Below are 26,633 nucleotides of genomic sequence, written 5' to 3'. Positions count from 1 at the left end.
ACTCATGTCCTATAAAGATGTTATGCCCCAAAAATGAAGTGGAGGGCCATACCCTGAGGGAGGGAAGGGATCTCCAGAGTTGGAAGAGTGATGCCTTTTGTCCTCACTTATACGAATAGGAAGGATACAATTTCTGAGGTTCCCCATATCCTAGCTTCAGCAATAGCTTTTGTTAGGCCTGCTTGTCTGAGGAGGGATCCTAAAATTCCAGATAGTCCCCACTACAACGGGGCTTTCAACAAAAATTATGTCTTTCTGATTGGTGAGTCCAGGTGCCTAAAGAAGGTAACAGAGTCCTGAAGTTTACACTAGAAATCATTCTTACAGGAGAAACTAGAAAAGTACGAGAGATAGGGAGTGGTTTTTTAGAAGTGGGACTAGCCTTGGAGAAGAGCAAGGAGAGGAAGTTTGTCTGACAGGCATTAGGACCCAGGAGGCAAGGGTCAGGATAGATAGGATAGATGGACAAGTCTCGCTTGGGCGACATGACTTTGCGAGTTCCACTCATGGCCACAGGGTCAACCAACTTGTCGGGACCCCAGAGCTAAATGGCTTTCCTCTCTGTCAACCCTCGGCTCAGCCCAGAAGTACAGAAAAAGCGGAAGCTGGTTCCAGGCCAACCAACTCTCCCAACTCTGAAGAGTCGGGGGTTGTTTAGAGCCTTTCCCAGAAAGTCTGACACCCATGTCTTTATTCCAGCGGCCGTGCTAGTTGCTTTTAACTGGCTGACAGGTACCTGGTATTTAGCCCCCAAATTTTAAGGAAAAATAGGACAGACTAGCAAGCGAAAGGGGTCCGATGGTACTCACCACTTGGTGATTGTCCCATCTGGGTCGCCAAAATGTGTCCGGAATTTATTCCTTCCAGTGGGTTCTTGGTCTCGCTGACTTCAAGAATGAAGCTGCGGACCCTCACGGTGAGTGTTACAGTTCTTAAAGATGGTGTGTCCAGAGTTAGTTTGTTCAGATGTGTCCGCAGTTTCTTCCTTCCAGTAGGTTTGTGGTCTCACTGACTTCAGGAGTGAAGCCACAGACCTTTGCAGTGAGTGTTACAGCTCATGAAGGTAGTGCGGACCCAAAGAGTGAGCAGCAGCAAGAGTTATTGTGAAGAGCGAAAGAACAAAGCATCCACAACGCAGAAGGGGACCAGAGCAGGTTGCCGCTGCTGGCTCGGGTGACCAGCTTTTATTCCCTTATTAGGCCCCACCCATGTCCTGCTGATTGGTCCATTTTACAGAGAGCAGATTGGTCCATTTTACAGAGCACTGATTGGTCCATTTTACAGAGCGTTAATTGGTCTGTTTTTATAGAGTGCTGATTGGTGCATTTATAAACCTTTAGCTAGACACAGAGCACTGATTGGTGTGTTTTTACAGAGTGCTGATTGGTGCATTTACAAACCTTTAGCTAGACACAGAGAGCTGATTGGTGCATTTACAAACTTTTAGCTAGACAGAAAAGTTCTCCAAGTCCCCACCCCACCCAGAAGCTCAGCTGGCTTCACCTGTCAGTAGTTTCCAAACTTTAATCACCAGGGAGACCAGTTAAGACACAGATTATTGGGACCCACTTCAGAGTTTGTGATTCTGTAGGCCTGGGATGGGGCCCAAGAATTTGAATTTCTAACAAGTTCCAGGTAATGCTGATGCTCTCTCTAGGGACCACATTTTGGGAACCACTGCTCTGGGGCTCTCCACTTGCAGATTGGCCCACCTGCAATTTGTAGTAATTTCAGACCTCTTGTTAAAGGAGACCTTCCATCTTCAGAGGAATGATGATCCCTACCTGCTTCCTGAACCACCAATTTGTAGGTGGGATCCAGATGTGCTCCTTCCTGTTTGACAAGTACAACACATGCCCCTGGCTTTGTGCATCTCAGCTCAAATCCTCCTCCTCTCAGGCCAACGCTACCCCTTCCTTTTTCCCATCCCTGTCTGACTGACTTTCATTCTTTCTCATCTATCCCTATCCTTTCTCTGCTTAACATCAAGGTGAGCCTTAAATCTCCTTCTATTCCATTGCACCTGAGATACTCCCACCCCACCTTGCAGTTAACTTGCTATACCCAGGTTCAACTGTTCATCCCTAGAAACTTCATTCTGCTTCTTTCTTTATCTAAGGCAATTTATTACTACACCTACAATTAATACAATTAACCAAATTCTTTCCACTTTGATGTCACTTCCTCTCTTAATCCTAACAGACTTAACTCTCCAAGTTCCATCAGTGTCTAAGTATATTTCTTAAACCCTTGCATGAGATTACTACCTGGGTTCCATTATTTGTTCATGGTATTGTTTCTAAGTTTGGAACTGAAAAAGAAAAAATTATTGGTCAAATAGCAACTGCAAATACAACTGAGATCAGCACCCGGCTTACCATAAACAAACCACTGCATCTGAAATCCTTTCTCATGGCGGCCAACCCCATCTGTAAGGAGCAGCACTTGAAGCTTGGAGCTTGTGGTACTCCCTGGAGGGGGCAGGTCTACTCCACAGTAGCGTCCCATCCGCCGTGGTCCATCATAGAGCTGAAATAGAAGAGAAACTTCCCCATGTAAAAACACATGGTTTGTTGGATAGAAAAAGCTAAGTCTACCCAAGTAGCAAAAGCTGTTCCTGAGGTAAATCTGCTGAGGTGGGTTGAGTACACAGAACTCAACATAAGAATTAAAAATTGAAAATTGCATAGAGAGGGTTTTAGAGATGGATCTGCTTCATAAGCCCAATAAATTTGGAAACCCAACTAGTAACTTTTGGTTTTATGTCAACATATCAAATCCAAAGTATAATTCAGGCTCAGAATAGGGAAATAGTAGGCATTCACATATTAACAACACATAGCGGGGCTCAATGAATAGCAGCTATTATAATTGTAAGATATAATTTTAAAATATTTTAAAATGTTTATGGGTACATAGTAGGTGTATATATTTATAGGGTACATGAGATACTTTGATACAGTAATACAATGTGTAATAATCATGTCATAGAAAATGGGGTAGCCATCCTCTCAAGATATAATTTTTAAAATAAATGCTACCTGTAAAATAATAAAACATTTTAGAAATGTATGAAAAAGGAAAATACATTGATTTGACTAAAGACAAACACTGTTAATATTTCATTAAATCCAAATATTTATCTTGATACTTTTTTCATTTGTATATACATGTAATATACCTATTTGTGCAGGCGTATATATGTGTTTATACATTTGAGCTACGTATTTAATTGTGTTTCTTGTTTTTCATTGAACATATCACTAAATTGTCTGTGTAAACCTCGGCATAAAATGCCACAAATATAATGTATTTATATTATAATTCTATTGTTGTTTCATATAAGATATTTCCAATATTTTGCTGATATAAATAGCTGTTTGATACTTTAAATGTTTCTTTTAAAAGATTCCTAGAAAGGGAATAACAAACAGTATAATCATATGACTCTTTATAAAATATTATTAAATTTCTTACCAGAAAGTTTATACCAACTCATCCTCCCACCAGCAGTTAATAGAGGTGTTTCTTTCAGCGGAGCTTTGTCAGTTATGATGACGATCACATTTTAAACTAGTACTGGTAGTGAAAAATTGCTCTTTGGTAATTGTCCTAATTTGTGTTATTTTGATTACTTTGACATTGAAGGTTTTTTTTTTTTTTCCATGTTTAGGGGCATTTAGATTTCTTCTCTTGGAAATTGTTTACTGATGTCTTTGCCCAATTTTCCATTGAGGTATTTATACATCCTCAAGGAGAAATGGAGGGTGCAATGTTGTGTCCCCTTAACCTACCTCATTTAATGATTTTATCAGCTATATATCTCCAAACTGAAAAATAAAAATTGAAAGCCTCTCTACTATATCTCTTCATTTGAGAAAGATAATGGCAATCCAACAAGACTGGCTTCCTCAGGACTCAGGCCATTACATTTTCACCCAATCGCCTTCATGTTCCCTTTAAACACTTTGTTCCAGTTACCCTTGGGATAAGCTGCCCGTGCCAATGAAACAGAAAATACCTGGTAATGGACTCATGGATTTCCTTGAGGATTCCCTTGGAGAGTACATCTACTTAAGAGTATAGGTGAATGTCTGTGTGTTTGCACGTACCCGTGCATAAATGTATAATCTGGATTCAATAAATTCCAGACTGACAAATTATTTTCATTGAACAAAATGTTATGACATGAAATATTGTTTGAAACATATTGATTTGCATGTGGAGAACTTTACCACCAAATGTTACAAAGCACCTCCATGGAGCTGCCCCTAATCCCTGCAGTCAGGCATAAATTAGTCTGCCTTTGAAAGTCCTTAGCTTTTCATCTGTGCTTCTTTTGTGGAAATGATCACATTCCCAGGCATTCTTGTTATGGGCTTGTGTGTCTTACCTCCGCTACCGATTGTGAGTTGCCTTAAAGCACAGACCACCTCTGGCCTTCCCCTCACTGCCCAGAGCAGGGCTTTGATAAAGGCAGCTTCCTCATGCATCGCCAACGAATGAATGCAGTGATTTCCCCCACCAGCTGTATTTATTTTACTAGGACCCAATCTGCCCGATTACTGGCACTCTGTATAGTTAGATAGGTAGTAATACCATACAATCCTCAATTTCAACAGGCTCCTCTTAGACTGTAAAGGATTTGGATCCTTTGTGCCACTCAGTAGAAGGGAGAACCAGGCAAAGGCCTTGTTCAAGGTCAGGATAAATTGCAGATTTTTAAACCTTGACCTGTCTCGTTGAGTTCTCACATCGGTTGCTCATCATACGTGCTTGTGAGGTTTCAGGGAAGTCAGCAGAGATTTTTAAAAAGACAAGCTCAGAAGTCCATTATGTCATTCACCCCGAGGTACTAAACCTAAGCATTTTAAGCAAATGGATAAAGATGAGGTTTATTTTTCAGGTTTATTGCTGTAGCTTCCCTTTTTCTCTGTTTTTCATACGCTGCTTTGAATGTGTATATTTACTATCAAGTTTCTAATATTCTACACATTTATCAGAAAGCTCCCCTACAGTGAAGAGGGGAGAATGAGAGAAGAATAAAGCAACATAAAAAGAAGAGGGAAACAAAAAGGAACAGAAGCTTTTCACCTTAGTGCTCAGTCCCACCCTCTCATGCAGGGGGAGAAACAGGAGGGCAAGAGGCCAATCTTGCAGTCTGTGCTTCTAAATCCCTGCTTCCCTGCAGGAGATTCATCTCAGCTTTAGAGTTTTTCTTAATTCTAGGGCATGAAGTCCAGTTCTAAACTAATTAGCACAGAAACAAACATACTGCTCCCAAGTAGTGGAGTAATTAGCAAGCAAATGCTCTACCGTCTTCCACCCCCAAAATCTTAACCTTCGGATTGTAATTTAGTGACCACAGCATAAATTATTTCATTTTTGTCAGGGCTCCGAGCCAAGCTAAGCCGTCATAACCCTTATCCAACAAAACATAAGGTTTCTCCATAACTATAATCACCTTAAGCTCGATGGGTCTTACGGAATACTAGGTCGCAACATGTTGAGGAATCATATTTCAATTCTCCACAAGGTCATGAACAACATAGCGTTTTTGCCTCTCAGCTCTGCAAGGTTAAGAGACGTGGCATTTTCACATGACTTAGAGGGATTTTTTTTTTCCTTCCTTCCGGATGGGATTATGCATTGAAGGAGACCCCTGAATCTCAGCTGTTCAGTGGTCTTTTATAACCCATTGTAAAAGTACTGGGTGGGGGTGGAGGGGTTAGGCAGTAGGTTTGGGGGGCAACACTGATGAATGACAATTCTTTTATTTTACCCTTTGAAGGGGAGAAAAGTATGCATTAAAATAAACATCAAATAGACATTTGTGAAAATGCTTAAATATAATGCCCAATCAAGTAATAAACAAATGTGTAGAACAATGTCTCAAAAAGGAAAAAAAAAACCTCATAACTCATTTTTTAAAGTTTGTCGTTAATAAAATCAGGTTTTTTGTTTATATTCACACAGATGGGTAATATAACCTCTACAATTCATTCCCGCACAAATTGACCACCCAAAACCACACAAAAAGGAACAGGCATTTTTCAAAGTATACAAATACAGGTTACCATGGAAACCCGTCTCAAGGATTCCGATTCTGTTTTCAGAGCAGAATGTTAACCACAGGACGTTCCAGCTGTGACTCATTGCAACTGCCGACAAGCACGCTGGAGTGGCCTTGCTTTCAGAGAGCCTAAAGATCTACTCAGAGTGAGCAATACTTGAAGTTCTGAGTTACAGAAAGGAAAGTAGTAAAACCTAAGAAAGATTGTGATTCTCACCTTGAATATGCAGATCTAATTTCTGTAACTATGTTTAGGGGTATTTTTCTAAGTTACTAAAATAATGCTTACATTTTCAAATTGGCCATTAAATGTATCTTCAGATGTGGAGATGTGTATATTACAAAACCTTCCTCGGTGAAATCTTTTGTTATTCTCTTAAGGAGATTATTCATTCAGGATTTTCGTGGCTTAGGTCCCCCCACCCCACCCTACCCCAAAATATCTCAACTCCTCTTGACACACTCAGAGAGGAAGGAAATCTCTTGCCTTAGCCACACTTAACCAGTTTCTATCTACTTCCTTTGTGCGGGTTTGATAATTTGGCACGTAGTTTACGATACCACTAGTGAATTCAGACTCCAGTTGCAGTAGGAAATGATCCGTGGACTTCTAAATAGGAAGGACCCATAACAAAGGGGAGGATATAAAACTGAAGACATCAAGTGTGGTCAATCACTGATAGAGATCCCATTTTTTTGTAAGATTGAGGGTACTTAGGAGTCACTGCAAGTCAAGTTCTAAGTGAACAGAGACCCATCCACTCCACCTGTTCCCTTAGTAGAATTCAACTTTATGAATTGCAGGATCTCCAAGAACAAAAATATGCCTTTCAAGTGCCTTGCTTGCTAAATTGTTTTATGGCTAAAAATTTAAAACTGTAATAAATTAAAATTTTAATTAATTATATATATGAGCTTGGGATGTAGAGATTAATTTTTTTCTTAACTATTTGTTTGTCTGAGACAGGATCTTGCTCTGTTGCACAGGCTGGAGTGCAGTGGTGCAATAAGGTTCACTGTAGCCTCACCCTCCCAGGCTCAAGCCATCCTCCTGCCTAAGCCTTCTGGTGGCTGAAGCTACAGGCATGCACTACCACGCCCAGCTATTTTTTTTTTTAATTTTTTGTAGAGACGGAGTTTCACCATGTTGCCCAGACTGGTCTCGAAATCCTGGGCTCAAGCAATCTGCCCACCTCGGCTTCCCAAAGAGCTGGGATTAAAAGTGTGAACCACCATGCCCAGCCCCAAACTCATTTTAGAATCTCAGTGAGTGACAATTAAAACTCAGCCTTTCTGTTTTAGATTGACATCTAATTCATACTGTTTGTAAATATTGTTTCTTTTATTTCCTGGAAGGTTTTCTGGAAGAAAATTATTTTTTATAGAAGATCAATTTTAAGAATTAATTACATATAGTCCATGTAGAAAAAGCAATTCAAGAGTTTCTTTAGGATGATATCATTGAAGCATGGAGAAACTTCTGGAGAATAACTTGGCCCATTTCCAATTATAAATCTTTGCAAATTCCAAAAAATCTCTATTCTTTAGAGCTTAATATGTAATTGAAATAATTCATCTGCTGTGAGGAGAAATTTTAGGTATAGTAGAGAATCCCCTACTCTTTCTACAGAATAAAAATTCTAGTCAATGAAAAGATGAACGTTAAATTTTTGAGAACTATACTCAATGATTTTATAGAATGGCATTTTGAAGACAGTGTCACTAATAGAACATTATATTTCAATCACAAGCAGGAAAGTAATTTTATTGTAGAATGTACTAATGTCAATGTGGCCAGAGGCAGGCTCTGTGTTCATAGTCCAGCTCTAAAATTTAGAGAACACACTTTTGTGAAAATTATTGAACTTCTTCAACCTAAAATGTCTTTATCTATAAATTTGGCACCATAATGATACTTATCTCATAATATTGTTGCCAACAGCAAATGAGATAAACCACGTAATAGGTTTGCTATGAGGCCTGGCATGTGGAATGTGCTCAAAATGTTACTCTAACTCTTTGTCAGAGGCAAAGGGAATCAACATTTTTTCCAGAGAAACCACCCCAAAATAGCTTTGAGAAAAGAAAGATGTTGGGGATTAGAGAACAGGAGCTGACTCATGTAAAATAGTTCACAGAAATCATCACTGGTAGGGCAGACGGGGAAGTGATGAATTCAGTGAGGAGGTGGAGGCCATTCCTTGCAGTGTGTTGCTATGACAACTTGGGCATTGTGGAGACTGAGGCATCCTGGACAGCCATGCAGAAACCAAGGCGAATCATCATGTGTGGGGTGGAGATAAGTATGCTGTGTGTGTGGCGGGGACTGCAGGAGGACAGATCATGCAGGGGACAGCAGCAAAGAGAGTTAGAAAACCAGAAGCTGTTAAAGCTGCCATGGTGAGGTGGATAGAGTCCATTGGCAAGCAAAGTGGCTCTCGTGCTAAAAGTGAGAAGCATTTCTTCCTGTTGCAGCCTCCCCTCCCCTTTGGGTCCTACCCAGCCCTGTAGTTCCCACTGCTGAATCACTGGAGCTCCAGAAGGATGGGACCTAGGGAATTCTCAGGGCATCTGCTCGGACGTTCCCCACCCCAAACAACCACCACAGCAGGATCTATGGAGAGGCCTCATTAGGGCGATTGTTAAAAATGTTGATACTGAAGTTTGCACTCACATCTCCTGGAAAAACTTGGAACTTTATCCAAGTTTAGGTTACTTTAAATTTGAAAGGCTTTGAAATGTTCCTGCAACAACAGTAGAAATTGCAAAACAAGAATCACAGAGGCTGGGCGTGGTGGCTCAAGCCTGTAATCCCAGCCCTTAGGGAGGCCGAAGCTGGTGTTCACTTGAGGCCAGGAGTTTAAGACCAGCCTGGGCAACATGGCGAAACCCTGTCTCTACTAAAAATACAAAAAATTAGCCGGGTATGGTGGTGTACACCTGTAGTCCCAGATACTTGGAAGGCTGAGGCAGGAGAATCGCTTGAATCCCAGGAGGTGGAGCTTGCACCACTCGGTGCCAAGATTGCACCGTTGCACTACAGCCTGGGAAACAGAGCAAGACTCTGTCTCAAAAACATAAATAAATAAATAAGAATCACAGAGGAGATACAGGGCTCCCATTGTGGACAAGTCATGCCCAACAGGGCAAATGCAAAATCAAATCATGGTGGATAAATGAGGCAAATGTAGAGGAAGGCTGGTAAGCAGAGCATGGTTAATCCCAGCTGACTCCAAGATGGCCCTCAGGAAGCTAAGTCCCCTCCATAAGGCTCATGGCCACTTATAGCATGCTCCCTGAGATCGGCACAGGAAAAGCCGCCTTGCCATGTGCTGAGAGGGTGGGGCAGGAAATATGAAATGTCATCTAAAAGTACTCATAATGCTGGGCTTTGCATGAGAGCAAAAACCCCATCGAAAGACCACATTTTGAGTTACTTGGCGTCACTCTGAGTTACAGGTCTGTCTCATATAAAAACCAGTGTTTCCCTTCTATGTGGTGGCTAGTTGCTGTCTGCTCTTACTAGTGAATTTGCATTTTTATTTCTGCTTTCTACATACTACTCCTGTTAGAAGCCACAATTTGGGTCTGTTTATTTTTTAAATCATTGTCTAATCATGGATGTGGGAAAACATTTAACTACAAAGATACTTATCTCAGAACTGTTTATAATGGTAAAGATTTAAAAAGATTCTAAGGGTTTCACAACAAGAATTGTGATGATGGGATGTGCAATGTTGAAAATGACATAATAAATAACATGGGGAAATAGTCACAAGCTATTGTTAGGTGAAAAATGTTATTATGGGTTAGTGTGTACAGAATAATCTCCTTTGAATATTAAAATAAAATAAATATACAAGGAGCGATGACATGAAATCAATACCACCAAATATTAGTAATAGTGATATAATTTAGGATTTTTTAATCTAGTTTTTTCTACATTTTCCCGATTTCCTATAATGACTATGAATTCCTTTGTGATCCGATAAATTTATTTTTAAAGCAACATCTTTGGGGACCTATTGACATGGCAATAGAGATATGCATTAGTAACGCTTCTCCAATCTCAGAATTTCATGCCCTTTTAGACTGTCAAGTAAGCACCGGGCCTACTAAAAATATTATATTGTCTATCTCCATAATCTTTTCTTATGTATCTCAAGGTTATACATAAAAATTAATCCACTGAAATGTTACCATGTAAGGTAATCTGCTCCAGCATTAATTTAAAATCATATTTTGCCTATAATGCTTCCTTTTATCATAACTAGTTTATTATTAATTAGACTAATTATTTATAAAAAATTATTTCTTTATTCCCATGATGTGACTATTACCCATTGCATGCCTATATCAAAACATAGCATGTACCCCATAACATATACACCTATGTACCCACATAAAATTAAAATTTTTTTAAAATAATAATGTCTTCAGATGTTCAGGGACTGACAGTTTCATGTAAACATCAATTTCAATAGTCACTGATGGAGCAAGGGCTTCTAAATCCCTCCCTACTGGTAAGTGAAATGCTTTGAAAGCCAAGCATACTCTCCTGTGTATACATGAAAATTTAATTCCATAAACCTCAGCCTTCCCTCTGCCAATTGTCCTGCTACAGTAAAACACTGAACATTTATTATTATTATTATTCTGCCTCTTAAAATTCTCACCACCTGCTGCAGACGGTCTCAGGAACAGAGAAGAACCTGGTTCATAGAACAATGTGAAATCACAGACCTTTGAGCTGGAAGAAGCCGGAGGACTGCCATCCAGGTTCTCCCTGAAGACAGTGAGAGCAGGAAAAGAGAGTCTATTAAATAAAGAGCCCGCCAGGCATGGTAGTTCACGCCTATAATCCCAGCACTTTGGGAGGCCAAGGTGAGTGGATCACGTGAGGCCAGGAGCTCGAGACCAGACTGGCCATGATGGCGAAACCCCGTCTCTACTAAAAATACAAAAATTAGCCAGGCGTGGTGGTGGGTGCGTGTAATCTCAGCTACTCAGGAGGCTGAGGGAGGAGAATGGCTTGAATCTGGGAGGCGGAGGTTGCAGTGAGTTGAGAATGTGCCACTGCACTCAAGCCTGGGCAATAGAGTGAGACTCCATCTCAAAACAAAGAAAGAAAGAAAGAAAAAATAATAAACAAACAAACAAACAAAGAGCCAATGTAGGAACTGCAGGGTAAAGATGTTGTGTTTAAACAAAATTCTGTAATGTTGCAATTGGAAATCTTTCCCATTTTAAAAAGTAGAAAGTCAATATAGTTAACTGAAATCCACAGCTGTGATTACCAGTGTTTAACATTTAGCATTTTGCTCAATGCATGCTTATTCATACCATGAGCCTGTCTGATGGTGGAAGAGACCTTTCGGTCGCTCTGCCTTTGGCCAGTCTGAGGAGAAGAGCAACCTGAGGTCAACCAGGAAAGGCAGTGTGCACAGGACAATTCAAGTTCTGAGGATCTAATGGAACTTTTACTGCTTCCGGGTAGTTTAGAAATTATTTTAAGTTTAATTATTATTCATCCTAATTCAGTTCTTCACGTCTGAACAGAGAAAACACGCAGAGTTTCTTTTGAATCTGAGAGCAGAGGCTCTTTTGAAGGTTGGAATGTTTGGTTCATTAACTGCTGCAAATTAATGCAATCATATGAAAATCCTTCATTGTGAAAGATGCTCAGAAAAGATCAGCATTTCTTTTTAAGGAAAGGGATTTTGATCACACTGAAATAACATTTCTTCTTTCAATTTTTTGTAATAAAAAAATCACATTTTCCTCAGACAATCTTAAAACCAAAATTTCTTCTAAAATGCCTCATACTAAACTCAATGACACTACAAAGCATCTGGCTTCACTAACAGATATATTTCATTCTAAACTTTTTTTGAATCCAGGTATCATGCTTAGTACGGTGCTAGACTCATATCTGGTATTAAGATATAAATTGAAATGTTTGGTAAACTCTTCCCAGCTTTTATGCATGTTTTTGAATAGCAGCTGAACTTAGAATTGTAATAGCTTATCTCTAAGCTCGAAGCAAAATGCAAAAGTCCCAGAAGCAAACTTCCTTTGACAGACAGTTCCAGGAAGCATGACTCATCTGCCCAGGAAGCGTTGGAGGTGGAGCCATAATCAAAGTCGGCTCAGATCCACTGCTGCTCAGACGAAATCTCATCTGCCTCTCTGCATCTCGCCAACTGGAAAACAGGATGTTATCTACAATCCCCGTGGCTTTTGCAGGAAAACTGGAAGGCAGGAGAAGCAGCACTGCTTTCGACACAGTTGGGCCAACTGATGTAAATTACAATTGGGCAGGCTGCTCTGGAAACCACAGATTTATTTACCGCAACATGCTACAGAGCAAGGACCCTAATCCCCAGATCGGTACTGGTGGCATTAAACTCTCATAGGAGCATGAACCCTATTGTGAACTGCACATGGGAGGGATCTAGGTTTCACGCTCCTTATGAGAATCGAACGACTGATATCTGTCACTGTTTCCCATCACCCCCCAGTGGTACCGTCTAATGCAGGAAACCAAGTTCAGAGCTCCCACTGATTCTACATGATGGTGACTTGTATAATTATTTCATTATATATTATAATGTAAGAATAATGGAAATAAAATGCACAATAAATACAATGCACTTGAATCATCTCAAAACCACCCTCCCCGGGACCCCACCCCTGGTCTGTGGAAAAACTGTCTTCCACTAAAACGGTCCATGGTGCCAAAAAGATTGGGGTCTCCTGCTTCAGAGAGCAAAAAATAATCCATGAGGCTATGTTTATGTTAAAATAACCATAGGTAACATGTATTAGCGCTTATTCCGTGCTGGTCATTATTATAAGTTAAAACTCATAGCAGCTCTGTAATGCAGGTAGTATTGTTATTTCCATTTTAGAGTTCTGGAAACTGAGGTAGGTAGAGGTTTAGTAATTTAATATTTTGAAAAGGCATCAACTACTCAAGAAGAATTTTTCCTATTTACTTCATTGGCAATTCTTTTCTTAAGAATAAGCATTGTTGGTCGGGCGTGGTGGCTCATGCCTGTAATCCCCAGCACTTTGGGAAGCTGAGGCGGGTGAATCACCTGAGGTCGGGAGTTCAAGACCAGCCTGATCAACATGGTGAAACTCCATCTCTACTGAAAATACAAAAATTAGCCAGGTGTGGTGGCAGGAGCCTGTGGTCCCAGCTACTCAGGAGGCTGAGGCAGGAGAATCATTTGAACCCAGGAGGCAGAGGTTGCAGTGAGCCAAGATCATGCCACTGCACTCTCCAGCCTGGGCGACAGAGCAAGACTCTGTCTCAAAAATAAAATAAAATAAGCATTGTTAAACTCGAGGATACAGCAAGTCTTTATTTTCTCTAAAAATAGAGAGTAACCAAAACAATTTTTAAAATGATAGGAACAATACAAATGCTCCTGTTAGTCATTGAAATTAAAATTTTTTTCATTATTTTTCTTAACAGAGCTTTGAGTAAAATAAGTGGACAAAAGTTGTTGGTTTTATCATTTGTCATTTATCCTTAGTGAGAAGGGTCAAAATGCATTAACCAAGCAAGCAGCAGGCAGAAAACGAGGAAAATTAAATGTGTTAGAAATGAATCATTAATTATGTCTCAAGCTAAAGAATTGAAGGCTCTCTATTTGTGAATTTCTCTACACCTTACTAAGGTGTTTCTCCTGCATCAGCATCAGTGCAAATAATAACAGCGAACATTTATAGATGTGTTCGCTATTTGCCAGACTTTGTTTTGGCTCTTTACATATATGGACTCATTGACTCTTAATTACTCCGTTTTACAGAAGCGGAAAGTGAGGCACATAGACACTAAGGAACTTGCCCAAGGTCACCTAGCTACTAAGTAGTGGAGTTTGGGTTTAAACTTCATTCTGAAGTTACCTGCTTCACTCTGAAGCAGGTACAGAGACTACCAATGTAGCACATCCTATCACATGTCTGGGTGCCCAGAAGACATTCTCTTGCGAGTGAGTGCTAGAGGACTTACTACATCTTTGTCGTTAGCATCCCACCATAGTCAGCAGATAAAAGAGTGCTGGCTGAGGCAGTTCTAATTCCAGCAACTCCCCTCTAGAACAATAGAAAGCACAGCGCCTGGAGCTGTTTTCAATAGGGAGCTAAAGACTGGGGTTTACCTTTAAACCAAGCAATTTGGAAACTGAAGAATCGTCCTTGGCACCTGTTTGGAATCTGTTATGCTGTCATGTGACCAGCAGTGATGTGCACTGCAAACACAAACGTTGATTTACGCTTCACTTATTAGAGACGACGCAAGGCCTTTACAAGGACAGAAGAAACTTGCCTTTAAACAGATTCTGAGGGCACACAGAGAAAGCAAAGCCCTTATGGAGACGTCCATGAATCGAGTTAGGGAACTCAGAAGAGAAAGAAAACAAAATGTGAACTCTGCCCGGAAAGGAAGCTAGACCTCGCCAGGGAGGAGCCACCGCTCCTAACTGGCAGGACACCAGGAATGGAGATGGCATTTCCAAGAGATGGAGGTCGGCTGGTGTAAGGGTGAGGACCATTTCCTGAAGTGTCCCAGGAAGAAGCGGAATGACCAGGCAGGAGCTGGGCTCTCTCCAGAAGCGGCGTGGAGGGGAGTAATAAGCATTTCCTGAGGACTCAATATTTTCCAGGTGTCTGGATTATTATCTTCATTTTACGCACGAGAGAACCAAAGCAGCCAGACATTAAATTCCTTGCCCAAGATCACAGCTGGTAAAGAGCTTTGGAGCCAGGTGGACTCCAGAGCCCACACTCTATTCATGCAGCACTGAGTGTGAACGGAGGTTCATCACTTTCTGCAGTGATGACACTCCCTGCACTGATATGGTTCCCATCTCGGTCCCTGCTCTCCTGTGGGCATAATTATACTCAGTTACTGGACTACTACGAGGATAGGCAATTGTATCTATCAAAGTATCTGTAGTAGTGTCTAGCACATGATGGGCATTCCATTAATGATAAATTTTATTATAATTCTCAAAATAAACATCTGAGATGCGAAGAACTCTCTAATACCTCATGAACTTCAAAGTTTGCTTGTTTGTGTGAGGGGAAAATGAAATAAACTTGGAAAATATCTCTAGAATAATGTTTTCCTGAGAATGTTCTGTGGAATACAAATGTCCAATAGATGTTCATTAATTAGACTTCTGGGCAAAGATAATCTCTTTGGGACTAATCTCCCCTGGTGGTTGTCCCTGCATGCAGTTCTATCAGGCTATATTCTGATGTCTCCCTTTCCTTCATCCTGTTGTTCATCCATCTTTGTCAATTGTACCTCCTAAGTTCTCTTAAATCCTTCAATCACATGCTTCCTCCCCGCAATGGTGAAGACCTGGAGCCCTCTCTCTCCCTTGGCCTACAGCAGTCCTCTTACTGGGTCTTCACCATAACTCTTACCTCCCTCCAGTTTATTCTGGCAGTCAGAGTGATTGTTTTAAAAGTGCAGATCTGACCACACCCTTGAAAGACCTCCTGCTGCTCTCCAGGAGGTCACCAAAACTCTTAATGTGCCCACCCTGCTCTGCAGGCCAGGTCCCTGTCCACCTGAGAGCCTCACACTGCTCTCCTTCCAATCCCTCACATCTCAAGCCCCCTGGCACCTGGTCTGTTATTCATCCTCAGGGAGGCCTTTTGTGATCCACAAAGGAGCTCAGTCCCCATCTCATGCCTTCCGGGTACACCATAACTTTCCCTTCCACCACTTAACACTGTCTGAGGTTAAATTTTTATAGTGTGATAAATTGATTAAAGTGTGTTTTCTCCATTATTACAAGGAAAACTGATGATAAAACAGTCATATGTCCATAGCCTAGGTGTCTAAAATATATCCTACTGACTGGATACATGGATAAAGGAATGAAGAATGTATATTTAGGATAGTGACAGCCTGAGGAAATACCACAGCAAATGCAAAACAAAACAACAAACCCTGCTTAATTGTGTTTAATTTGGCATATCCCAGATTTATTAGAATGTAGGTCTCTATTTGTGAAACATCAATCAACATTTGTGGCAGAGACAGTTATGTGGCTTCCGCAAACTGACTTCCCCTTCCTTTGGTTTCATGAACTACCACATGGAAGCCAGGAACACCTACCTGCCTTTGACTCTGATGTGATTAGAAATAACCTAGTGTTGCAGTAAGCATCTGCGAATGTATGAGTTCTCCATAACAGCTAGCATCACTTTAAGTATTGACAATATCCCATGAGCCTGATGTTTCTCAGTCGTGGTATATGGAAAATGTTGTTCAGGCTATAGACATGGAGAATATGGATGTGAAACTGAAAGATTCAGGGATACTGGTGATTTTTTTTATCCATTCGTCCACTTGGAATGCATTATTTTGCAACTGAAAGGAGGACATGGGAGTGCAATAAACTGTGATATAAGCATCTGGGGTGAACAGGATGACATCAGCAAGGATCTGGCAAGAGATGGAATGCATGTTATAAAGACTGGAGGGAAACGCCTTTGATCGAAGTCCCCCACACAATCAGGAGGACTTGAAATGGACTTTAGTGGAAAAGGGGAAGGAATAAGAAAATCAGTTAATGGAGGATGACAGTGGCCAAGGTGCCCAATAAGGAAAAGGGGGAGAAAGTTTAGAATCAGAATACAAAAACTGTAAAGTGAATCTGACATTTTTAATATAATGAGGTAAATGTAATAACAGTATGACCAGGCCTTGGTGAGATAAAATACATAACTCAGCCATAGCAATGGAAGAGCAAGTCCTCACTGGCAAGTAACATTTAATAGCAGGCAAATGTATCTTAAGAAGATGCCTATTACGACACTTTTCCCTCCCCAGGAGACAGCATTGAAGTGAGGATAAAACAGGTTATTTTGGGGGAAGTGGGCTATGAACAGTGGTCTCAAGTGCTAGACCAGGGGCTTGTGCAAAGCTTGCTCCTGGGGAATCCTCAAGGATTTGATTAAGTCTGGGGTGAGGACTAGGAATAAATTTTTCTAACAAGATCCCCAGATGATTCTGGAATGCAGCCAGATTTGGTAGCCAGTTATAAGGACTTTATCCTCCCACCTCAGCTTCTTTTCCGTACAGACTGCAATGGTTTGAAAAGGAAATCTATCAACACTAAAGTACCAAAAGAGATCTACAGGGGTGGTGACAGGAAGACTGTTTCAACCATATGGACACCTATGAGATGTCTTGTTCCCAGAAACGTGTAGCATTTGTTGAATTCTTTATATGCTCTCCTCATATAAAGGAGACAGTGAAGAGAAGTGCAACTCCGTACTAATTCCGGCGAGCAAAGAAGTGGTTGTTAATACAGAAGTGACCAAAACAGTAGAAGACAGTGATCCCTTGCCTTAACTTAGAGCCTGTGATGGCTGACCACGTAACAGGACTAAGGTTTCGGGGATTCAAACTTCAAAACAAGATACAAACCTATGGATTTAAAAAAAAAAAAAAAAGCAAAAACAAATGAAAAAGCAATTGAAAAAGGAAAGAAAATTCTAGAAAATTGGCAAATTCTGAAAACCTAAATTCTCACTACAAAATCAGGAATAATTTTGTGGGGCTGCAAGAAAGGAGAACTCTTTAAAGAAATCAATCTAAGCAGAAACCCAAGGGTCTACATGGGAACTTTCTGACCATTTTATGGGTACACATACCAACTAGCTAAACTTTGGGAAATGGCACAGAAAAATATCGTTGAACATTAGAAAAAAATGTCTAATTTTAAGGCTGTGACTAGGGCAAATGAAAGACGGAAACATGAATGGGACTGATGCTTTCAGAAGAGAGTGTGATGTCAATGAAGAGGAGGTAGAAACATGCCTAGTTTGATTTTGAAGCTGGAAGAAGACACATGGAATTCCAGTTTAGAAGATAAAAGAGTCAACTCCTTTCAGTGAACTTTTCCAGGCTTAAGGGAATTACATTCCACGGCACTGAAAGGTATAGTCATCACAAAGCTGATTTTGTAATCTTGGTGAATTCATGGGTGCTTAATTCATGGTTAATGTTTTTGACACAGCCATAAAAAAGAGCAAGATCAGGTCCTTTGCAAGAATGTGAATGGAACTGGAGGCCATTTTCCTTAGCAAACTAATGCAGGAAACATAAAATCAAGTACTGCATGTTCTCACTTATATGTGGGAGCTAAGTGCCGAGAACACATAGACACATGACGGGGAAACAACACGCGCTGGGGCCTACCTGAGGGTGGAGGCTGGGAGGAGGGAGAGGATCCAAAAAAATAATACGGACTAGGCTAAATACCTAGGTGATGAAATGATCTATGCAACAAACCCCCGTGACACAAATTTATCTATATAATAAATAAGTTCGGGGTATGTGTACTACTATTAGGGTAGTGCACATACCCTGAAATTAAAAGTTAAATTAAAAAAAAAAGTTTTAGCATTCCAGCAGAATCTATGCCCCTGCTCACAGGTTCTGCTTCTGCCCAGAACATAATCTGTGAACATCACTGGCCGGAGGGCTTGGCTGCACTGCCCTAAGGGGTACTGTCCATAGGCAGGCTAGACCCATGCCTTTGCTGTTGAGCTCAAACACATGAGCTCCCTGTGCTGGGGATTTGTCACCACAAGAAGTCTGGTTGTATGCAAGCACTTAAGGTCAATGATCCTGTAGGGTCAAGGCTGGGGTGGCCACGTTGTTGAAGCTGAAATTCTGAGGTTGCTGAAACTCAGAGGGAGCCTTTGGGGAGAGACGGGAATGGGTGGGAATAGTCAGGGAGCAGGAGCAGAGCTTCAGGAAGTGGGAGCGGAGAATCCACCTCGCTGCCTTGGCTTTCCACCTTCTCCGGGCTTCTCAGCCTCTCCTGTGTTGGGGAGGTGTGAGCCTTCTCAGAGTAACGTGACTGTCACACATGCCTGTCATCTTCATGTGGCTCAGATTGTGTTTCAGTGCCGCAACCAAGAGTGCAAGCCCAGGCAAGGAGAACCAGCAGGGCTGCCAGAGGGCCGAAGGGAAAACGTTCCAGCTTCCAAGATGGGGAAAGATTCATTCTAGAATCTCGTAGGTCAGTAAGATTAAGAGTAATTTTTGGAAAAATTCTAAATTAGACACTAAAAATAATTTGTCAACATGAAGCAAAGAAAGAGGTAATTATAATAAATGACACCTGCTTATTTATGGAGTCAGGCAAAACATTGGTTTCTCTTCGATAGAATGGTAGACTTGGGGGCTGCGGGAACACTCCCCCACGATCCCTGTGAGGGTGACAGGAAGTTGTGAGAGTGCCCCCGCGGTGTGTGGTGTTATGGCTGAGAGCATCGGTGTGGAGTCACAGTGCCTGCTAGAAAGCCTGCCTTGACACTTACAATCTTTCTGAATATGGACAACCTGTATCTGTCTCACTTTTCTCACCTAACGAATGAGGATAATATTTCTTATAATACCGGGTTGCTGTGAGAATTACCTGGCAAATAATACATGCTGAATAGATATTAGCTTTTATTACCTAGTAGTTTGAATAGTGCTATTCCAAAAGTACTTAATAATAGACCAATTTTAACCAAAAGAACCTATCGTTTAAGAGTATTTGAAACAGATGCAATCTTGTTTGACATTTTTATCAATTATTTTTGAAGAAGTACTAGGTCAGTGGCCAATGAGTCTATATGCAAATGAATAATGCTCTGAAAAGGAATGAATGAAGATTTAGGGAGGTCATGATGTGTTGGGATTCTCAGACAAAATCAAATCTGAGTTATTAGGAACAATATCTCTGTTTAGATTTTTAAACATTATATAAGCTAAGGCTATAAAGCATAATAATTCATGTAAAAGTGATATGGAGATTATAAATCTTGATATAGGCCAACATTATGACTTAGCTACAATAAACCCCATTTAACTTCATCATACAACACCAGAAATATAAGAACTCGATAATATAGTTCCAACCTACTTGGGCCTACCCAGGTTTAGTTGAACTGTTGCATCCAATTCTGGGGCCACATTTAAAGAGGCACTGACATACAAGAGAACATGCAAAGAAGTGTGTCCCACACAGGCAAACTACATGAGGACCAGTCAGGGAAATGAAGGATAAGGATTCGAGAAAAGAAGCCATCACTCACTCTGGTTTGTTACAGAGAGCCTCAGAATTCAGGGAGCTAGACTTCAGTCTACACTCACTCTCTCCTCTTCGTGCCTCTTTACACTGTCTGGTTCCTGCTCTCGCCACCCCACAAACCCTGCTCTGACCAGAGTCACACTTATCTCCAAGGGACCCTTCTGAACCACGACCTCTCTCAACTGCTCTTCCCTTGGCTCCCACGACACAATCACCTCTTTTTTTTTTTTTTGGAGGGGGGACAGGGTCTCACTCCGTCACCCAGGCTGGAGTGCAATGGTGCGATCTCAGCTCACTGCAACCTCCGCCTCCCGGGTTCAAGTGATTCTCCTGCCTCAGCATCCTGAGTAGCTGGGACTATAGGCGTATGCCACCACGCCCAGCCACAACCACCTCTTAGTGTTCCTACTTCGTCTTCTCACTACACACATGCTCCCTGTTGACTTAACAAATACCCTGAGCTTCCTATACATCTCCGTGTTGATTTCTCCCAAATCTACCATTTCCATTTCTATATTCAATCACTCGTTTGAAATCTCTTCTGCATGGAAACTCAGATGCAAAATAAAAATGGAAGACTGAAATCAAGTTGTAAAATACAGCCAGAACTCTTCAGGTTGATTCCCCATGTTTGCATGGGTAAATGGTCTTACTGCTTTAAGCAAATGGTCCCTTCTCCCACTGCATATTTTATTTCCAGATCTGAAACATTTTGTTTTGCCCAGAGGGTGAAATAATAAAGGATGGATTTGGTTTCCAATGAAACCTTTACCAATCCATACCTCTCATCAAGGCGGGATAGTGTGTGACCAGCACCTATTAAGTCTTTTTATAGTTTCCATTTTATTAATTCAGAATAACTAAATTCTGGCTATAGTAACAGTCATCCAATTGGGATTTGGGGAAGTCAGTTGAAAAAAACCCTGTAACTAGAAGAAGCGATTAAAATAATGGAAGCTAGATTTCTGTGTTTGTGAGTTTTCTCTCTGTAAAATGGTTGTGTGTTAAAATTTCCATCATAGATCAGCTATTGCAGCTACTGCTCTGGTCTGGCCTCTTGGCTCACAGAGATGGAAAACAATCTCCTCCCTCTGGCAACAGCGCCGTTTTTTGGAAGGCCTCTCTGAACTTCTGGTTCTCATTTTGTATTTTTTGCTCTTTCACCATCAATGTTGCACAAGAGAAATGGCATGACCACAACATGACAGGCACATCATCCATAAGGGGCTCTAATGAGCTACTCTGCAGTTGCTGGAACGTGCATTTTTTAATTTGAGTTTTTAAACACCTTTTTGTTACCATTCCATCCTCAAATGAGTTCGAAGAAGTGGAGTTCAGGTCCTGGAAATGTTTCATCTCATTTCCTCCCCACTCTTTCTGCCAAAGCCTCCTTTAAAGCCTAATTCAAAAGCATCGTCCTTTCTGTAGCTTTCTCCATTACACTTTACCAAATCATGATTATGGTGCCCAGCACACTGTTACACGTGCAACGCTCGGCAAGGTCATGAGTTCCAGTTTGGTTTGTGCTCACATCTGTAGGATTGCACTGAATGTGTAGGAGGTCATACAAAAACGCCAGTTTGGAATTCAATCTTTCTCATTAACTAGCAGCTATCATTAAACCGATACTAAAATATGGCTGTGATATTCATTTCAACTTGAACTGATTGAACTCCTGTAATGTCCACCTGTATAATTAGTGACTGGGACAAAGTTAGTAGGAGACAGCACAGACCTTCAAGAAGCCCACAGTCCAGTAGGGAATCAGGATAGTCCTAACTGGTAAAAAGAGGTACGACCAACTGCTGTGTTTACGGTATAAACAACGGACTTTGAAAGCAACTTTTCTGCTTTTTCTAAAACATGAACAAGGTCTCACTATGTGAAGAAATGGATGCCTACTCTAGGTAAATGAAAGGAGATCAGTCGAGCTCCAGGTCAAGGAAGGTGGACTTTAAAACCATTGCCAAGTATGTGCTTGTAAGTTTGTTTTATGTTGTGTCATATTTTCTTAGAATACTGGTAAACAAAACTTTCTAATGGGTAAATGCTATGGCTAATATTTCTATAATACTGTACTTTTGTAGATGTAAAGCAAAATTTTTCCCAAAAAATTATCTCTGAAAAACAAGGGAATCTCCTTATAGTTAGGACCTCACAGAGTCTCTCAAAGTGCAGAATGCTTTGTTTTCACAAACAAAAGTGCTATTTGGAAACTATATGTTAACCTCAAACAACCTCAACCAATGCTAGTTTTCCTATAGAACTTGTAAAAACACAATTAAGAACATTTTACAAGAATAACATATTTTTTTTTCTGGGAATATGACCCCAGAACTATAAGCAATGGATGTTGAAGTCTTTGTAAGTAAGACCTCTAAAAATCACTGACCACCTTAAAAAGAACTACCTTAAGTCACCAGGCTGCTGGTAGGTGGGCGGGTGGGAAAAAAATGTCCCGTTATCAGAGCAAGTACTTATCACTTCAGAAAGGGTATCTAGTGCAAACATTATATGTGGAGTTTTTGAAGTATTATATATTAACAATATAGACAGAAATAAAGATAATGGGTTAGATGACCCAAAAAGTGATTTTACTGATGATGAAATGTAGATGCCGAAATAATCTCTCAATTTATAGCCCTAAAAGTTACATATGCAAGTTATCAAAAAAGCTTTTTAAAATAAAATTTCTTATTGCAGAAATAGCAGACCACCTTATATTCAAGGTTGCCTAATATTTAAGCAACATTTATTGCCTAAAATTGCATACAGACAGTTGAATAAAATGTTACTTACTAGTGGTCATCATTATAACAATTGAAACTTCAATTTTACAAAAATATAAATATACTGAAATGAACTTACATTTAAAAATAAAAACAATAATCAAAACCATGATACCTCATACTAGGCAAATGACATCTTAAATAAATCCAAGATACCCAAACATTTTCTGATCTCTTATACACAGAGAACAAACATAAAAACAATCAACAAAAAATAGAGGTTATTACTCTCCTTCCATGTAAGTTAAATAATATGAGGTCAATCAGTCCAGAAGTTACACTGAAACATAAAAACATAGATAGTTCTCTGTATTCACAATTTAATACGTTAAATATGTAATATACCTGTTCAAATACCATGGGTGTTTGGTGTGTTATAGATGCATGGGGCAGAATTAGGGATTTGATTCCAAAAAGCATGACGGATTCTAACTTGACCTGAAAATGCAGTGATCAATTAAGCTTTATAATACATACCTCTAAATAATCTGTGGAGCAGTTTATGTGATATTCCAAGTCGAAAGCTAAAAATGTGTAGTTCACAGTGTTGCCTGTAGTTGCCCGGATGGTCCAGTTGCAATGCTGATTTTCAGAATAAGGATTTGGATACCCTATACTCTCTAAGATGCCATAGGTTTGATTGACTATTACCACATTCTCACATGCTGGAAAAAAAAATGACTGTTAAGAACCACTATTATATACATCATAATTGCTCCGAGATTTTCCTTTAAAAAAAAGATAAAAATCATATATGTATGTACACACATATATGTGATGTGAATGTGTGTGTGTGTATATATATATACAAGAATAACATTTTTTTTTCTGGGAATATGACCCCAGAAATGTAAGCAATGGATGTTGAAGTCTTTGTGAGTAAGACTTACACATATATATTTGGTGCAGTATTTTCATACTGAAAGGATTTCCATTTAGAAGAAATGTGAAATAATACTGAAGTGAATTCAAACTAAAGAGTCATGAAAATTAAGTAGTCATATTAAAATAGGCACCAAATTCCCTTGAATTTGTGGAGAGCAGAATAACTTGATTCTATTCAGGGATCAGTCTGATTTGTTTGTTAGAGAAGCGCATTCAACGCTCTGTGCTGCTGCTTTTTCAATGTTAACATTTGGAAGGGACAGAAATTCTGACTTTTAAATTAAACAGTTTAAAACCCAAAATCCTATGTGAGTGCTAAAAACGAGTAACAACATGGCTTTGTTGAACATTCAAAAGTCTGCGTGAAATTCACAACAAAGGCTCCGTTCTTCCTCTAGTTAGTCATCAGGAAGTACCAAGTGAATAGACAGAGTATAAAGGATTTAAAGAAGAAATGAAAATGTGAAATTAAAAAAAAAAAGCCTTCAATCCAATGGTGGCATTTGCTTGAGCTGAGTTTTCAACAAAACCAAACCAGATACCTCTAAATATGTCTAATCCTGGGTGCCCAATTCAGCCAATCCTAATGACTTAAACAAGGAATATATTATCTCTATGATGTGCAATAAAAGAGAATGGGAAAGAAACATTATATGGAATGAGCTGTCTCTGAAAGTGGGGTTCATAGATGTATTCCTACTACAACATGCTTTCTGAAGGTGGGTAGAATACCATTTATAACTTTGGTTTAAAAAAGTGTACATTTGTGGCTCTTCAAACTTTGCTTTGTTGGAGCAGGGAGAATTCTTAAACCCATTCTGTTTGAAAATCTTTAGGTCACAGCTTTGTACATAAAGGATTTCTAAAGAATAATCTTATTGTTTTAGAAGCCTGTGAGAAGTTACACCTATTAGGCAGATAGGGACCACGTGCGTCAATGCCTAGGGGCAACACAGCGTCCAGGAAAATACATTCCAGTAAACCACATGGGGTGCTCTCAGCACTCAGACCTTACACTATTTGTAAATCTCCAATTTCCCATGGCAAATTTTACAGATAATCTCACTAGTTTGCCCTGATTTTGCCTCTTATGTGCACTCATTTACACTTTCAGGGTTCTGAAATTATGAGAGAATAAAATATCTCAGAAATAAAAAGAAAAAAAGAAACCCTTAAACAATCTGATTATAACCAAGAAATAGATTAGCACAGCAGTAATAAAATTAGAGAAATGATTATATAGTAAAACAGATGTATCTCTGATAGAACTTGGGAAACCTTTTTATATACTAGTGATACATTTCTGAAGAAAAAAGCTATATATTAAAACTCAATATTCAAAACGATCTAGGATTCAGCCTAATCCCCAGATGTAAATGAATGTGAATCTTAAAATTCATACATAATCAAGGTTAAATGTTATTACTCTTTCAATTAATTCAAGGGATATTGTGTATTCAGATAATAATTTTGTGACTTTTAATTCCATTTTCAGATAATTGCATAAAATTATGGATAAATTTTGATTCTGTGGGAAAAGATAATTGTGTAAAATTATGGATAAATTTTGATTCAGTAGAATTATATTTCCAAAACCTAGACTTTACTTTGATAAAGTAAAAGTCTTTATCAAATAACAAATTCAAGAAAATACTGCCAGTTTTTCTTGAATGTCCATTTTGGAACTAACTTCACAAAGCATTTAATTCTAGAGATAGAATGCAGGTTTAGAGACCAGCTAATTTAATCTCCTTTTCTAAAAGAAGAAACTGTGGGACCACAAAGGAAAGTGATCTTCTCAAGGGTTAGGAGCCAGAACAAATCCCAGGTCCCTTGACATTTTGCTCAATGTTCCTTTAATTCCACCATGTTGCTATATGGGAAACTAGATTTAAAATGACATCTGCACAATAGCCACATTTTTCTACTGTAAAGAACATGCTTATTCCATGCATGACTCACATGGACCACAGTTTTCCATAATAAAATTAAGGTACCTTTTAAGGTAGACTCATAAAACTCATAAACTCATAAAACCAACCCTACCTCCAATACTCCATTATGTACACTGGAATAATGTAACGTACAGTGCAAGATTGCAATATGTGATGCAAATGAAAAGCTATTGGTCATTAGTCTGTTACACTGATCTTTCCTTGAACTGCAACTCTCTCGGCATATTAAATACTCTTTTAAGTTTCTATACTTTGCCAGATGTTTTAGTTATATGAGATTAAATTTAATACATAAGTATTTCTCCCTCAAATGGAGTTAAATTTTTCACATAAGAAACTAAGATGAAGTTCAATTGCTCACACCAATGCATTACACTTATTTCAGTTTGTTTCAAGAGTTTGAAGGCCCATTCTAGGCACTGAACAGCCAGTATACATACCTACTCTGCCGGTATTCACACTTACTCTGCCGGTATTTACACTTACTCTGCCAGTATTCACACTTACTCTGCCGGTACTCAGCCTCAAAGCCACGTCCTTGCTGACCTTCATCTGTCCTCAGTTTTATAAACATGCTGTCTCCACTAGAACGAATAAGAGGTGGTTTCTCATCTCCACAAAGCTGAGTTAGCAGATGAGAGCTGCTACTTGGGCCATCATATACCTTTAAGAAAACATTTTGAATGTTAGATGGCTGAGACCATCAACATTATGTAAAGGACTATAATCCAGAAGTGAGGAATAAAATATATATATATATATATTTACTATGTATATGTATTATAAATAAGCATATGATATGTAATTA

General features: G+C 39.6%; 1 protein-coding gene across 1 annotated transcript in view; it reads right to left on the bottom strand.

Annotated features, from left to right (window-relative positions):
- CUBN (cubilin (intrinsic factor-cobalamin receptor)) overlaps positions 1-26,633 on the bottom strand; it is a 315,183-nt gene that overhangs the window by 194,626 nt on the left and 93,924 nt on the right. The window contains 3 exon segments of the mRNA XM_011963893.1: positions 2,379-2,529; positions 23,463-23,650; positions 26,333-26,489. Coding sequence (XP_011819283.1) covers positions 2,379-2,529; positions 23,463-23,650; positions 26,333-26,489 — 496 coding nt within the window.

Source organism: Colobus angolensis, unplaced genomic scaffold (genome assembly GCF_000951035.1).
Source record: "Colobus angolensis palliatus isolate OR3802 unplaced genomic scaffold, Cang.pa_1.0 Scaffold63, whole genome shotgun sequence".
NCBI classification, from domain to species: Eukaryota; Metazoa; Chordata; class Mammalia; order Primates; family Cercopithecidae; genus Colobus; species Colobus angolensis.
Note: the sequence above shows the minus strand (reverse complement) of the source record. Positions and strands in the feature narration are given on the sequence as shown.